Raw genomic sequence first — 17,217 nt, forward strand, 5'->3', positions numbered from 1 at the left:
GGCAAGAGCCATTTACACATCAAAGCAGAGTCTGATAAAAAACAGAGTACTAAAATTTGCTCTGTGGAGATCTAGACGCTGTGTCCATATGTTATCCTAACACAAGTATTATCAGCTTTTATCTGTGACTGAAAAGGGAGGTGGAAGTGTAAAAGAAACCTTTTTGGGGTGCATTACTCTTTTTCCTTTTTTTTTTTTATGGTCCTACGCCTGATCAATCATTCAAGCATGATTGACCAAAACAAACAGTCCACATTCCTCTCTTTCAACAAGCTCAAACTCAATGGATGGAGACTATTTGTCCACCAAGAAAAGGATCAAACACTCATTGAATGTCAGGATAAGGGATCTTTTCATTGCAGGTTCTGCTGATGTATTTCTTGCTGCTGACTTCTATAGTACCTTCAAACATGTGCTTCAAAAGTTCATGTTGTGCACATAAATGTAAATAAGCAAGGAAATGACAAAATCCTGTTCCCGCAGAGTTCAGATCTAACCCTGATCAAACACGCTTATCTGTGAATGTGATTATCAAGTTCTCCAAAAGATCCAAATACCTGATCAGTTTTGTTTGATCAGGGCTGGAGCTGAGCTTCGCAGGAAGGTAGATCTCCAGGAACAGGATCGGGCAGCCTTGAGTTAGATGCTTAAAACATGAAGAATCATGTTGCATAGAGGTTATTGGCTATAATAAACTGCATGATTCAACATTTTATAACAAAGCACTAAAATGTTCAGTGAAGGCTTTAGAACTTTGACATTTAATCTCTGCCTTTGCATGCAATGAACTTAAGCACTGTAACTGTCAATGCATCATTTTCAAGTTTAACTCGAGGCACTCTTCTACAAAGATGAAATTCAAGACTGCATGTGTAGATTCATTCTTTCAGCATTAGACATTTCTGAGGTGTGGCTTAATGTGAAATTGAAATAGCAATGTTGACAATAGTTATGCACTGCCACCTGGAGGAGGGTGTAGGAAAAAAAGGCTATCCTCTTTTAGTGATTCCTGACACCTTTGAGACATCATCCACAAGGACTAAAAAGGAGATGTATCGGTTTATGTAAAAATAACACATAAAAACAAATCAGTATATAAAGACAACAGACTAACTGTATATTTTCAGTCACATTGAGGCAGTTTATTGACCCAAGGACAAACTACAGTAATTTTTAAGCTCCTTAATTCAAATATTTCATTTTATAAATGAAATACTAATTAAATTTACTACATAAAAAAGGGGGAAAAAACATGGTACAACATCAAATTAGGAAATATTTTTTAAAAAGCCCTGAAGAATAGAGCTACAAAAAGAATGATTAAACATAAGAGTACATTTGGCTGCAAGGAAATAATAATTTCATTTTACACAGGCACACGACACCATATTCACAAAATGAGGGGTCAGTCACAATAAGCTTCTCCAGGAATTTTGCATCAGTTCAGAGAGTAAAGCCTGGAATGAGCTGCCAACAGACCACACAACACTGTGTGTGTGTGTGTGTATATATATATATATTCACAAATTCTTTTGTGTTCATTCATTTCACTGTCAGTCTAGCTCATTGAAACGTGCAAACATGGCCTTCCGAACCGCCTGCTTGTATGTGGCATGATTCCAGACGACGGGTTCCTTTTTCTTCCGCTTTGGTAAGAAACAAGAGGGAGAGAGCAGATGAAATCAATGACCCTCAACTGCCATAGCTCAAAACATCCTGTAGCTGAATAGACACTCACCTCAGCGGTTTCTAAACCCAAGCCTGGTCTCTCGCTGCCTTTATGACTGTCCCTGTAACAACACCACAATGTGCCACATGTCAATATTCAGGTATGAGGGTCCATATCAATGCCAAGTTTAAATGAAATGTATTAGGATTCTGAAAAATCACAAACCTTGAGGTGCCGGCCCATGTGTTTTGCGGCTTTCTTCTTTTTGCTTCAGGTGAACCGTTCGACTCTTTAATTTTCATCTAAAAGACAGGGGTTCAAAATTAGACTACTGTGAGAAAACAATGAAAAATATACTTTTTATTTTATAAGTCAATGCTGATCTGAAACGATTAAAAATCTACTAGAAACAACTAAAATGATTCAGATGTAAATAACTGACAAAGGGAAAAATGATACCTCTTTTTCCTGGTTTTCTAGAGCCTCAAGTTCTCTCTTTGACCTTTTGATTTTTAGGTGAATCTCCATATTTTGCTAAAATACAGACAAAAACAATGAAGAGGTCAAAACCTCACCCACAAGTTTTTAAAACTAATATATATTTCTTCTCTATAAAATTTTAATAATCGCATTACGTCAACAGTCCTCAAAGCCCATATAAGTTTTAGTCAGAGATTTGGTACCTTATGCAGGTCTGAGAGCTGCTGATGGCGAAGCAGAGCGTCTTTATTAGGGAACTGCCTCCTGCACAGAAGGCACGCCATCTTCTTCCAGTCTGTCAACCTGTCCTCCTTCTCGTCCGACTGCGGCTGGCTCTTCGTGGGTCGTGCAGCTTCTTGCTTCTCATGTTTCTCTTCTTCCTCTTCGTCGCTGCCTGCCCCGTAGTCGGCCGCCAACATGCCGAGAGAGCCCATGGGCCGCTGCCAACACACAGAGGGAGAGGGGGGTGTTTTGCTTTGATCTACAATGACACTCACTGTAAATCTGCTTTAGTGTGGGTTATCAAATAACCTTCATCAATAGCCGCTTTCCGACCGGAGGAACCTTTTCACAGTTCCTAGAACTATTGGCTAAAGTACCCGGATGTCGGCGTGTTCGCACCGCAGGAATTAGGAACGATTTTAGTTCTAGGAACTCCATTTGTAGGAACTAATTTGGGTCCTACTTCAGAGTAGGGTCTAAACCAGCACTATAGGAACTATCCGTGACGTTAGTGTACGCTGATTGACCGAACGCACGCGGAACACCAGCACCCGCCATTTTTAAAACAGCTAGAATGTAAACACACAGATTATAGCCTATATATTTACTCCATAAACTAACTATACAAACATGGAAAACAGTGATAGATGGGTCTCTAAACCTTTATGCTGAAGAGAAAATCCAACGCAACTTTGAGGGGACCAAGCCAAACATGATTATGTTTATCTGCCCAGCTAGCAACACTGGACATCAACCACACGGCATAGGCTAATAACCTTTTTTCATATACTGTCTACTTTCTATAACAGTTCTAGCTAATAAGATATTAAACAGTACTGTTAGACAGATTGCTAACTAATAAACACAGAGAATGCGAGCATTGTTTGCTCTGGCGTTCTCAGCGCCGCCAAAATAAAGGTCCGTCGCGCCGTCAAAATAAAAGTCACCGTGCTTGCGTCACTCCCTTACCCCTCCTACCAGTTCCTATGGCCACTTGGCCAGTGCGAACGCAAACAGCAAAACCGAGTTTGGGGGAGAGTAGTTCTTAGAACTGTTTAGAAGTGGACAGTTCCTAGAACTAAGTTCCTATAACTACTTGGTCGGAAAGCGGCTAATCAGGGTCAAGGCGATGTGTGTGCCCTTTTAGCTGTTTGGGAAAACTGAGTCTGAATCCATGAAGTTTGTTAGTGTGCATGTTAATGTGTGTTGTTGTTACTAAGACTCTGAACTCTCACCTTCGATGATTTTTCATCTTTTTGTTTTGGAGGAGCAAGAGGCTTCTTGAATAATTCATCTGCGCCAGAGACCTATATGAATAAGGGAACAGTATGGAAAAATAACAGACAAAATGTTTAAAATAAAGATTTAACTTGGCTAAAGTTTATAAGGCGGTTATAGACCTATGACTGATGGGTAGAATTAGACACTGTTAACTGACAATTTTATTGAATTTTAAAAACACGTGTCTGGCCTATTGCATTTCCATTCTTTATCAACGAGGATGCTAAAACATGCAGGTGAAAACAGATGAGAAAGGATTGAAGGATTAAAATGCAGTCCATTTAAATAATTTATGGGACACTGCAACACACAACACTCCAAAAGACTAAAAATACCATGTTACAATATTTTGCTGACAGATAAAAAATAAACATGGCACATACAACCCAATCGGTTTAAGTGAAAGGCAATGATTATTTTTTGCACAAGCTCTGGAAAGAGTAATGAGATGGTTTGTAGCATGTTTCTATGTGGTTGCTAGCAGGGGGCAAATTACACGATGGCCATCAGTCACTCTGCACATGCATTCTAAACACTTTATGTTTTTGCTCCATCTATGTAATAAATGCACAGCCTTTAATGAATGAGGTTTTATAGCGTATTTAATTCAACTACTCAGGTAATGTCAATGGTATGACCCATTTCAGGGGTAGTCAAAATGTACAATTTAAAACCGGACAGAGCTAGACATCGAAATCACAAACAGTCTGTGCCAAAATTATTTTATTAGTATGTAAGGTTTGAGGTTTGTTTAAATTCTTAACTCCGATTGAGCCATAGCAATAGGAATATTGCCTGAGCAGAGTCACCATACCTTATTTACACCATATTTTTATGGACATGAGAAAAAAGAAGAGAAAAAAAGGGTTCTCTGACCTTCCTTTCAAAGATGGCGAAGGCTGCATCAGCAGCCTTTGAAGGCCTTTGGTCATCTCCAGACTTGAAGAGAGGTGAAGGAGCTCGTACGGTTTCTTTCTGCCTGTTCTGGATTTTCGCCCATCGCTCCATGTCTTTCATTATCTGATGATCAGATCCAAAATTACCACACAGATCTAACACAGTGGGGTTTTTTTCCATTTCTTGTAAGGGACAGAACATGTGATGCAATATAAGTGATGTTAATACCTTAAAAGCTGCTAAACTTCTGGGCTTTTCCTCCTTTTCCTTCTCTTTTTTTTCTGCACGTGGGGCAGGTTCCTCATCCGCCCGCACCTCTGCCCCGGGCTCTGGAGCCGCCTCTGGAACCACCTTCACCTCCTCCTCAGTGATGGGCGTGGCTATAACCTCAGCAACAGTTGCCACGGGAATACCAACTTCAGGGGGTGGCTCGTGAACATCAGTGGAAGAGCTCTGGACTGGGACGTAGGTTTTTGTGGCACTATCCCAGTACAGGTACTGCTGATTCTGAGCATTGTAGAAATACTACAAAAGCAAAAAATAAAAATAACGTCATTGTACACTGTATTTTATTCATATTACACATTTAGGAGAATTAAAGGGCTATTTCCTGTACTTACCCTCGAGTTGGGATCATAGTACAGGGTAGTCAGGGGGTCATAGTAGAAACCTGATGTAGCATCATAAAGGAAGGCTGACAAATCCGGAGCCTCAGATCCTGCAATAACAGGAGCACGATTATAAGATCAGAATAAAAAGGATCTTCAACTAGGGCAAGTGAATACTGTAAATATACATCTATGCACAATCTGTGTCTGTCAAGATAGATGTTTTAATAGCATTTTAAGTAGCACACATGTTCAGTGCATTTGGTTTCAAACTGCCTGCTTTATTAAATCAATTCAAAACTCTAATTCAACTATGCATTTGAATCATTGCTTAAAAAAAAAGAATAAGATTATTGACAAGATAAAACTATAAATTAATAGTGTTAATAATAAATTATTATTATTATTGTTATTATTAATAATAATAATGATAAAATATTGCATATTACAATGTAATGCTTTATTGGTACATATATTTATAAACAAAACTGCATATTATTTGGCTTAGAGGGTTAGTTCACCCAAGAATGAAAATTCTGTAATTAATTTCTCTCCCTCATGTTCCAAATCCATAAGAGTTTTGTTTATCTTCAGAAGACAAATGAAGATATCCATTGACAAAATTCTGCTGTCCCTCCATTGACAGCTACGCAACTACCACTTTGACGCTTCAAAAAGTTCATAAAGAGATTGTAGAACTATGAATCGAGAGGTTTAGTCCAAATTTTCTGAAGAGACACAATCACATTATATGAACAGATTGAATTTTGGCTTTTATTCACATTCATCAACTCACACATCAGTTATTATAAACGGAAGCTCAAGTATGTTCGCTTGTCGTGCGAGAACCAATGAGGTTCATTCTCGTGTGTTCATTCTCGTGTTGTTCAAAATTTTGACTAAACCACTTATTTCATATAGGTTAGTTTTACGATCTCTTTATGAACTTTTTGAAGCTTCAAAATGGTAGTTGCCTAGCTGTCAATGGAGAGTAAAGAAATGGCACAGGTTTTATAAAGAATATCTTTATTTGTGTTCTGAAGATTAACAAAAGTCTTACGGGTTTGGAAGAACATGAGTCAAGTCAAGTTTATTTATATAGCGCTTTTCACAATACAGATTGTATCAAAGCAGCTTCACAGTATTAAATTAAAACAATACATCAATGTTTGTTTCTAGTGGAAAACGTCCACGTTTGGTAATGCTAATCAATAGTATTGTTGATTGATTAATTAAATATCCCCAAATATCCCCAACTGAGCAAGCCAAAGGCAACAGTGACAAGGAACCGAAAAACTCCATCAGGTGACCTAATGGAGAAAAAAAAACCTTGGGAGAACCCAGGCTCAGTCGAGGGCATGAAGGCAAGTAATTACATGAGGGCAAGTAATTAATGACAGAATTTAAATTTTTTGGTGAACTAACCCTTTAAGCCAAATAATATACTTAAAGCATTATATAATTACTGTAAAAAGGCTGAATAGAAATAACATAAGATAGCAAGCCCTACCCCTTCACCCAAATGTTTTAGCGCAATAAACATTATACTAACAAAAGAGTACCAAAAAGTACCATCAAATTAATGCCATTGGCAAACAAAGCGTTTCCAAACGCTCCACAAACAGTGAACAGTGCCATACCGTAGCTGTAGCCGTCAATGTTCTCCGCAGCTCCAGGGAGAGCAGCGTCAGATAAAGCTGCAGTCTGGTGCTCAGCTGTCTGGACTGACTGCACCATTGCTGTTGTCTCAGAATACATCACACCCTGTGCAAGCCTGAGAGTCAGTTACAGTCCAAAAACCAATCTTTCCTGGCTTAAATTGGCCACCCTGTCTCAAATATGTGTCTTTGTGCTAGTATAACAAGAAAATCACCTGTGTAAAGCTTGAACTCTGCATTGCAGCTGATGACAATGTGACATCCGCTCCCATTGGGTCACCTGCGGAAAGTCCCACAGAACACATCTGAATATACTATGCTACAATCAATTTCAAAACCATAATAATGAAAAAGTAAAGACCATATACCTTGAACAGCAGGTGCAACACCCATAGTCATATGAGAAGGTGGAGGATAAAATTGCTGCTGTGGCGGCTGATATTGATGTTGTTGCTAGAAAAAGAAATTATATATGAAAACTTTAATACAAGATATTCGATGAGAAGATGGACTGTTCACACAATGTTAAAACACACTAAATGGAAGTGAACTCCGACCATCTGATATATTTAGCTGTTTTTCAGCATCTCACGCAATGAGTGCAACGTTTTTAAAATGTTGTATCAACTTAAAAAACAGTTTAGCTGTTATGCATTAAAATGACCTACCATCATAACATCTGGAGGGAATCCCAGGAGAGAAGTGTTTGACTTATCATTGTCCCTCCTATAGCTGCAGTGAAAAGACGAGTAACCTTAAAAGGCTTCAAAGCTCAAACAACAACAATTAATATAGAAATTTCTTTGCTTATGATTTGTGAAATGTTTCCTCTAAGAACTAAAACCAGAACATCCATAAAATATTCTTTCATTACTTTCATATATTACAGCAAATATGAGACTTACTTTTGATTTTTTAAAGGCTTGGCGACCTCAGCATAAACTCTGACTCCATCAATCATGATAGGGCGGGGTTTGGTGAGCAGCTCCACCAATCGTGTCACATGCTGTATATAAAAATGAGTGGTATAGTTTCTAATGGACCAATCAACACCATTGAGGTTTTAAAGATATTATATTATAGTTAGCATCATAATATTATATGAAGGAATAATATACCTCATGCGAATCCATATCAACAAAGCAGAAGCATTTGGATCCAGGTGACTTCCCTTTAACCAGACGTACATTGCGCTCATCCAGGTACGCAAATGGATCGAGTGCTTGCAAAATTGTCTCCACGGTAGTGGTGGGCAAAATGTTCTTAATAATCATTGCTATAAATAAACAAAAACTTTAGAACAATCTGCCACCTTTTATTAATTTTTTCTTTTCTTTTAGAAAATGTCATTCACAGTTGGCCACTTACTCTTACTCTCCTTGAAGATTGGATCTGAGTGTTGCAAGTTTTGTCGTGATGCTCTCTGATTGGTCCATTCCTCAGTCTGTTGCTCCACCTCCTGCTGTTGTAGCTGTTGGTCCACTTGCTGCTGCCATGCTTCCGGTGTCAAGTTGGAGCTTCTCTGCCACACACCTTGAGAGGCGGGATCCTGCACAGGTTCGGCATCGGTTTCCTCCTTTATAATCAGTGGCAAGACTGGATTTGGTAACAAACCGTCATCGCTGGCTGGAGCAGCTTTAGTTGGTGGTTCATGATACTGCAATCCAAATTACATAATATTTAAGGATTTCAATGGATGAGTTGCATCATAGTTAAAATCAATACAAATATCTACAATATAAAAACAAAGCTTTCCCAAAAAGGAAACTCACCTGTTCTTTCACATTTTTGTCAGGCTGGATATATTTGAGCAGAGCAGTCTTGTCACCAACCTTAACAGATCCCTAGAAAACAGGAATAAAGTATTTTAATGCTAATTTATTGACATCTTCCCAAAAAAACAACCCAACTTAAAAAAGAAAGGTAATTCCAAAAATGCCCAGCAAACCCATTTGAGGCCATAAAAACAGGCAGGTCTGATCTGGGCTTTGCTTATGCCCAGGTTTGGACTAAAATTTGCTTTTATCTGCCTATTTAATACAGACACTACAATGTGAAAATTTTGAAGTATAGTAAAAATCTTTCTGTGGTTATATATGGTTTGTGTACTATCACCTTAATGTGGATGCTAACTATAAAGTAATGTCAAACTAAATACTAAAAGCAGATCCACTGCACATTAGTCATCCGTAAACAGGACTAATAAAGAGAAAAGTGCACTTCTTGCAAGTGTGCAGACAGATAGCAGAGGAGAAACTTGCAAAAGTTGACCACTAGTACACAATTCACTTTAATAATAGGTTGGATGGCCACACAATTTAACTTTTAAGAGAGGGTGAAAATGGCTCAAAACAGCAGTGACATTCTATATATATACTAGGCCATCAACCTTTCACCTTTTAATTCACATACATTTATGCTGTTTATAAATAGGGTTTCAAAAGACAGTCCATAAAATGGCTGGCCTATCGGGAAAAGTCCCAGTACTCCCTACTGTCGCCAGTTCATGCCTGATCAAAGAAAAATACTATTTATGGACAAATGTTAAAAATAAAAATAAAAAGACCTTTAAAAAGCTCTTCAGCTTTTAGGTTGAAAGATCATTCTAGGTAAGTGACTTCGGTGTTATGTGATCAGCGTTTTATCATCTTACCCACCAAGTCTTGCTGGACCACTGTCCCAGTGATTCGTTGTAGTGTTTTTTTTTGTTTTTTTAGTGCATCAAGTACATAAACAAAAGGTTTTTTTTAAGTTATCCTGCTAGCTGGCCAGGCCAGCAGAGAAATAGTCTGTAGTTTCAGGAGAAACAAGAACCCTGAGCAAAATTCTTTTCTCAAAGGTACTTTGGCAGACAAAAACGGGGGAAATTATATGCTGATACAACCAGAACAACTCACAGGGAATTCAAGCTTCAGCACAACTGCCAAAAAGCTTTCAACACAAACCCAAGCAAACTTTAGTTTTTGCACTCGCCTTATATTTACAGTAAAAGTTTCATTAGAAATGCGGAAATACTACAACACGCAAGTGTAGATTTTCCAAGTCTAAAATGTCCAAACAAACATCAGCATGGATCTCCACACATCCAGATACACAACAACCATGAAGCCAGGCAAGCTGGAGTAAGCAGGAATGGAAAGAACAAGTTTGTTGAGCTAGATGAGATAAGATGCCCAAACTCAAGATGATGAAATCACAATCCAGGCAAAGAGGAATAAATGACTTTGGGCTAAAAGCAGAACCAAAGAGCACAGTTCTGGAACTCCATAACTCCGTAAGGATGAAAGATAAGTGTTGACACAGCACAAGTATAATACTAACTCTGCTGTTGTGTGCATAACAGCATAAAGCTTCACCTACAATCGTAGAACAACCTATTAATCAAAAATGTAAAATGGTGAAAACAGCAACTACCACTTTCCCTTTAAGTCAGCGAAATATGACAATCTACAAAAGGAAATTACATAGAGCATTTCAGTCAACACAGAAATCTTGAAAATCCAACGTTGAATCATTGTAATGTAAGAAAATACAGGAGGCCAAAGAGGAATGTATCATTTTGCTTCATTACCACTTCAGAATGTGCCAGTGGGAGCAAGTAAAAAGTGATCATAAGACAAGTTGGACAAATGAGGGAAAAAAATATTATACGGTTGAAAACGTTGAAAGGAATATCAAGAGTTGAAGAAATGGTTGCCGCACAACTTGTTGCACATATGGAAATCCAATTCCAAACTTAGTATGCAGTGTAACTATTCATTAAACTATCTATTTCTGTGTAAAAAGTTGAAAGCAATTACTCAGCTAATACGCCTATGGCAATCATCAAAGAACATTGGATTCCTTAACACTACGCTCACTTGCTACGTCTGAAAACTAATGTTGTAAACTAAGTGGCGTGTTTTAATTGGTCATGATTAATGAGTGGGAAAGGTCTTTTCTTGAAGGTCTCCCATCTACCCCATTCCCACCCAGAGCCCAGCCACCTCCCCCTCCCCAGGCCCAAGCCTTCTTCCTGTTAGCAGACAGAGCCGTTGGATGAGGACGAGGATGGGCCACCTTGTTGGATTCCATGAAGTGGACAGCATCCTCGAGGTTTAAAAACTCCACATAGGCCGTATCGTAGCTGTAACCTGGGAACAGCATTTGAAATACAGATGGGTTTGCGTTAGTTAATGCAGGTAAATAGGAGAATTTTCAAGAGAAAATAAGCAGTGGTTCGTTTCACGAAACATGTCATAAAGCGAATTCATACAGGATGTCTTTTGCCTGTTTTGGCACATTTTATTTCATTAGCAACTTTGCTTATAATTGTTTGAAGTCAGTGACAAAGAATCAGAGCAGCCTCAACTCAGAGACACTTCAGAGCCCAAGATATAAATTTATAAAAAATAAATGAATCAAAATAGTAGTAATAGAAAAAAAGAGAACCAACGTGTAAAAGAGAGCTTAATCTAACACTACAGTGACTAAAACTGAGTTGCTAGTAAATGTCTAATCACATTACACCTAAAACACATCGTAAAAGACCCACATGCAACAGCAACAAACTTGCAACAGTTTGAACAATTAAAAAATTAAGTTTAATAGAGCAAAGAAGTGTATGGGATCACATGGAATACATTGGATCTTTAAAAACCTGAACTGATTTATTAGATTATGAATAAAATTATGGTGAAAAGAAACACTATTCACTAATAATTAATTGAAGTTCTATGGATGCCATGGCTACACAATGTCATGTTAACATCACTGCAAGTTAAAAAAAGAAAGAAAAAAAAGAAAGATAATTATGTAATTAAATGAGGTAATTAAAAAACAATTCCATGACTTTTGCAGTCATTTCTGATGTCTGGATAAGAATTATTAAATAGCATTTTACAGAAATGGAAGATTCTTCTAGTTAAAGAATAATTTAGAACTGTGCTAAGTTGTAAAAGTATAATGACTACAGAATTTTTTTATGATTTTATTATAATTATTTTATTAATTTCCAAAAATGTGTATTCCCAGCCTTATATTTTAAGGTTTTGCAGGGAACACTGAACAGCATATTGATATATTGGATAGTCTTTTGTGGAGAAAGGAAACTATTCTGGCATATTCAAAAACCACTGAAACCCTTGGCAAACGAACCCAGAGAAGAGCATTTTGCAGCAACACTTCGTAGGGCTGGTTGGTATCATCACAAAGTAGGGATGGTTGGTATTTGCGTTTCGACAGTTATTGACTTGTTTATAAAGAGATCCGTGTTTAAGAAATTCCAAATTCCCTCCAAATGCATACCACCTTAAAGATGGAAGCTGCTCAGAGAAAATTCAACCTCCCGCACAAGAACATGTGGAAAGGGGACAACAAGAGATCCTGTAGCATGTTCGGAATTCTGATGAGCATTTCTTTAGAAAGCAAAAGCGACTCAAATGCAGAAAGTACAATCGATGTAAAAGAGACAGTGAGCGTAAGATTCGGAGAGCGAATAGCGAAATGTGGTTGCGAATCGGTCAACAATGTTTACAATGAACAAAATCTCACCTGGCACGACGTCCTTTATTTTCATGCCCTGCATTGGCACACCATCACGAACCGCGAAAGCATCCAAAATCTATTAAATAAAAACAAATAATTAGAGCAAATACAAAGAATGCTACAGTCAGATTCAAAGACAAAAACACTTCTTTTGACAATCATTCAAGTAATTTGTCATGTTTTTTTAAAATCTATTAAGAACTATTTTTCTAAAAATAGTGTGAAAATGATCACAGTCTGAATGATAAAATCATGCTCACCTGCTGCATTGTGGCAGTTTTAGGAATTCCAGAGATGGAAATGGTTTTTGAGACTTTTTCCTGGACACCTGCACTCCTGTAATCCTGGTCCTTTGTTTTAAAATTCACAGCAGTTTAAATATTCAGATGATTCACAAGTCAATTTCTAATACTAGCGCGTCTGAATGTACATTAAGTTTTAAATAATCGTTTACGTAAGATGTGAAAAGAATTGTTATATTATTATCCATTATATGTCATGTGAATTACCATATGTCACAAGAATTACATCCCCATGGGGGATGAAAAAAAGAAGGCAATTTAAAGCAAAAAGAAAATCAATTAATTTCATTTATATAGTTTTTTTTTTTTTAAATAAAGTCAGAAAAAATCTGTAGTTGGAATAGAAAAAGATTTTCTTGCTTTCCATTAAACAAAAACAAAATCCAACCTGAGAACCAGAGTCATCTGGTCTTTGAGCTGGAGCCAGTTTGGATTCCTTGACATCTTTCTCAGGTGCTTGAAGATCCCCAAGATTGTAGTCGTATTTGCGCCCTGAGCCAGTGCGGTAATCAATGTCCCTATAATCCTGATCCTGTCGTTCACCTCGATTACCCTGGTTTTCCTTTGGCCCAGACACCAAGCATTCTCTCGGTGGTCCCTGATCTGAAGCAATGTCACTGGATCCCTTAAAGGGCACATGATCACTTGCGAAATGATGCTCTTGTTTTGGCGGGTTCTTGTCTTGGAAATATGGAGGTCTACTTCCTGCTGGTGCAGTTCTGTCAGGCTTTTCGTCTCGGTCACTTGGCCAGGGTTTATCACCTTCTCTAATTGGGGCATTTAGAGGGGGATCAATTGGAAGAAGAGCTGGCTTTGGAGTTGTATCTCTGCCTGGGAAATCACTAGGAATATTTTTGTCCCAGTTTTGGAGTTTGGAGTCTCTTTCTGAACGATTAAAGCCTGTGCCGTCTTTTCCCAGAAACCCAGACTGCCTTTCTCGGTCTCTGTCCTTGAACTGAGACCGCTCTCCAAGATCTACATCTTTTCCACGGGGAGAGAAAAACTTCTCTGGCATCTCTCTCGGGAAAAGTGGCGGCGTTCTGCCCATCATCGGTGGAAGAGAGTCTCGGTCTCTTATGCCGTGGGTGCGCCATTCATCTGAGAGTGAATCACTTTCTCTTCCTCTGAAGCCCATGGGGCTGTCAATCGGCTCTGGGAATTCTCTATCCCTGAGGGTCAACTCGTCGGCTCTGATCATGGATTCTGGGCCACCACGACCCAAAGGCATATCAGGTCTTCCTCTGATATCCATGGGAACACCATCGTCTCGAAACATCGGAGCAGGTTGGTCCCTAAAATCATTGGAGGATCCCATGCGGTTTCTCAGATCCATATCAGATTCAAACCTTCCTCTTGTATTAAGTGGAGGAGTTACACCACGTCTTTCAAAATCCATCATTGGTCTGTCTCTGGAGGGCATGTCCATGCTGAACCCATCAATGCCACCCATTCGTGACCTTTCCCTATCTCTCATGTCCCCAATATCTCCATTTCCGCCCATAGCCACCATAGCAAGTCTCCTCCTAATGTCAACGGGGGGGAGCCCAGGCATATCCATTTGGAATCTCTCCCTCTCCCTCATATTCATGAATCCGTCCTCCGGCCCCCTCATATTACCACCTTGCATGTCTCTGCCGCCCATATCCATTGGTGGCCTGGATTGACCCATAAAGCCTGGAGAATTCTGAAGGTTATTTCTCTGATCCATTTCAAAGCGCCTTCGAAAATTCATGTCCATTTCATCTCCAGGCCTGAAAAATTCTCTGGAAGGCTCTCTTCCTCGGTCATGAAGACCCATATCTCTTCCTCTCATATGGGGTGGGCAGTCGAACCGCCTCATGTCCATGGGTGACCTGTCCATATTCATGCCATCTCTACCTCTGAAGTCCGGTATTGGGCCATCTCTACCTTCAAACATGCCTCCACGAGGTTCCCCACTGCAATAAAATCAGACACGTTAGTGCAACCTTGCAATCTTTTACTTTTTCTCAAAACATAAACTGACTCACAAAGATGTAATTCATCACATTTACAATGTACATTTTCCAAAATCAGAAACTGTCCAAATAATTTGTCAGAGAGTATATCTGTATATGAATATAGGTATACAACAGTACCTAGTGTTTTCCAATAAAACCTAATAGATGTCTTTGTGTAAGATGTTTTACATGAAAAACGTAAGATATACAATACTGTGCAAAAGTCTTAGGCCACCATTAGACATTGTTTTCGCAATGGTATAATGACCATATTTAATTATTTCTCAGTCTCTTTCTTTGAATATGACCAGAAAATACAGGAAACGTGTATGCAGTATATATATATATATATATAAAAAAATATATAGGTTTCTATAGGTTAAAGTGGCAAGTATTTAGTGATCTCCCCTTACACTTGAGCAATAGCAGGAACCTGGCTCTCTTAAACCTAAATGGAACGGAAAAGGACTGGAAGGCCAAGAAAACTTTCAAAATATGAGTCAGAAAAGAAATCAGAGTTTCCACTTTGAGAAACTGGAAGTAGTCAAGGAGGTCACACTAAATACAGATTTTTGCTTAAAGAAGCCATTTTGTTCTGAATTTTTTTGTGCACATATTTCCTGTATTTTCACTTTGTATCTTAATAAAGAGACCAAAAAATAAATATGGATGTTCATTAAAACTTTGCTAAAACAACAAAGCTATTGGTGGCCTAAGACTTTTGCACAGATCTGTATTTCTTGAAAATAAAGGCTATTTGGTTTGATACTTTGTCTGCTAGTTCAACACAGGGTATCTGCAGGGTTTTCAAAATCAAATTTAAGGCTTTTTAAGATTTGTACAAATAAAATGAATACTGTATGATTACCATCTTAACAGTAAAATGACTGTAAAATGATGATGTGAAAAACAACAACAGTTCAAAAATCGAAGCATTATAAAATAATAAGCCTCAAATTTCAGCCTTTAAATCATTTTTTTAAGAAAAGGAATTTTATATTCCTGTTTTTCTGTCCTCTTGAAATTATAATTGAGACTTTTTAATACCATTTAAGATAAGCCGTTTACGACCTAAATTTAAGGCCCACATTAATTGTGTTCTTAATGTTCAAATATGTTTTGGGTTTTTTCATAAAATGTCTCTTCAATCACATGACAAAATCTGCAAGTTTGGATTTTTTGCAATTAATTTCAGGTTCAATAAATTTGAGCAATTTCTTTTAGGTTGCATGTCCCACAGTATAACTGAACTACAATAAAGAACCAATAGGAACACAACAATTGATATACTTTTCAATTGTTTCAACAACTGACATACTCTTGTTTGTGACTGAGAGCATCCGATGAAGTGTACTTGATTTAAGATCTCTTACCGAAAGGGCATTCCTCCTCGTGGTCCAGGTCTTGAACCGTTCCACATTGTGTTCCTCCTCTCCTTGAAACGTTCCCTTCAGCACGAGTTTCGCGTGCAGAACGTCGTTTCACTTGGGAAATAAAAAATAGAACTGATTATTAAAGATCAATTAATTTGTCATTTAATCTATTTTCATATAACGTCCGGGCTTTAAAGCCTCATTCGAATAAAAATACTTAACGGAATAAGGAAAATAAAGATCTTCTGTCATAGAAGACATAGCCTAACGCATTTCATTAATTATTAAAGTTCTAGAAGGCTAATGGAAATGTGATATTTGCATAGCAACACAACGAGGTCTTATGAAAACCGTTTTAATGTAATTTTTCAGGATTGGGAATTTGGGATTGAGTTTCAGACTGAAGAGAAAGTACGTTGTCAAACCCTCATGCTAACACAATACGTCTGACTAGTGTGAGTATCTAAAAGCGCTGAGGTCAAACTAGATGTCTGACATCGTTGTGTGAGTAAATACACATGAGCATCATGTCAAAATACTAGTTTGAGAACTCAAATATTTATTAATAAAAAGGCAGGTTATTTCTTTATTAATCTCACAAACCCGCCCTCATAAAAGAAGGCTAACGTTAACGTGCTAACTTTAGCTCTCAATCAAGAAATTTTCTTCATAGCACGTAGATATGGACGAATTAAACAACGGTTTTTATCCATCTTTATTTTACAAAAAGCTACAACTAAAAATGGAAAATGTATTCTCTTAAACGTCGGTAAAAACATTTTAATACGTCTCACCTAGCTTGTTGTGTTCTTTCCGCGGGGTCCTTGGGTTTACCGACAAAAAGAGGCGGAAGAGTACATACTCCGTTTCCGGTGAATTAGGGCTTATGGGAGTTGTAGTTTAAAAAACAAAAAGAAAGATGAGTTACCCTACATACTCATAGACAGTATAAGAAGTACATACTCCGTTTCCGGTGAATGAGGGATTATGGGAGTTGTAGTTTAAAAAACAAAAAGAAAGATGAGTTACCCTACATACTCCGTTTCCGGTGAATGAGGGATTATGGGAGTTGTAGTTTAAAAAACAAAAAGAAAGATGAGTTACCCTATGAAAGTAGTTCATTGCAAATGTAATAGATATCTGTCTGTCAAACAGTGTATTATAATTATATTATGAATAAAGTATTATACATGTAATATGGATTTTTACCTACTGCCATAAT

At 37.9% G+C, this 17,217-nt stretch overlaps 1 protein-coding gene across 1 annotated transcript; it reads right to left on the minus strand.

The window, feature by feature from the left end:
* Window positions 1-1,118: 1,118 nt before the first annotated feature.
* On the minus strand, window positions 1,119-16,925 carry rbm6 (RNA binding motif protein 6). Its single transcript, XM_084128303.1, has 23 exons — window positions 16,790-16,925; window positions 15,996-16,106; window positions 13,032-14,580; window positions 12,602-12,691; window positions 12,348-12,417; window positions 10,875-10,948; window positions 8,588-8,659; window positions 8,184-8,472; window positions 7,934-8,091; window positions 7,721-7,821; window positions 7,484-7,547; window positions 7,184-7,268; window positions 7,031-7,095; window positions 6,798-6,921; window positions 5,170-5,267; window positions 4,778-5,074; window positions 4,529-4,672; window positions 3,607-3,678; window positions 2,353-2,589; window positions 2,129-2,203; window positions 1,895-1,971; window positions 1,739-1,790; window positions 1,119-1,646 (listed from the first exon to the last, which is right to left on the minus strand). Exons 2-23 carry the CDS (start codon window positions 16,040-16,042, stop codon window positions 1,554-1,556), a joined length of 3,933 nt encoding a protein of 1,310 aa, XP_083984429.1. The 5' UTR covers window positions 16,043-16,106; window positions 16,790-16,925; the 3' UTR covers window positions 1,119-1,553.
* Between the last annotated feature and the right edge of the window lie 292 nt (window positions 16,926-17,217).

The sequence above is a fragment of the Abramis brama genome, assembly GCF_963993115.1.
Source record: "Abramis brama genome assembly, chromosome: 11".
Lineage (NCBI taxonomy): Eukaryota > Metazoa > Chordata > Actinopteri > Cypriniformes > Leuciscidae > Abramis > Abramis brama.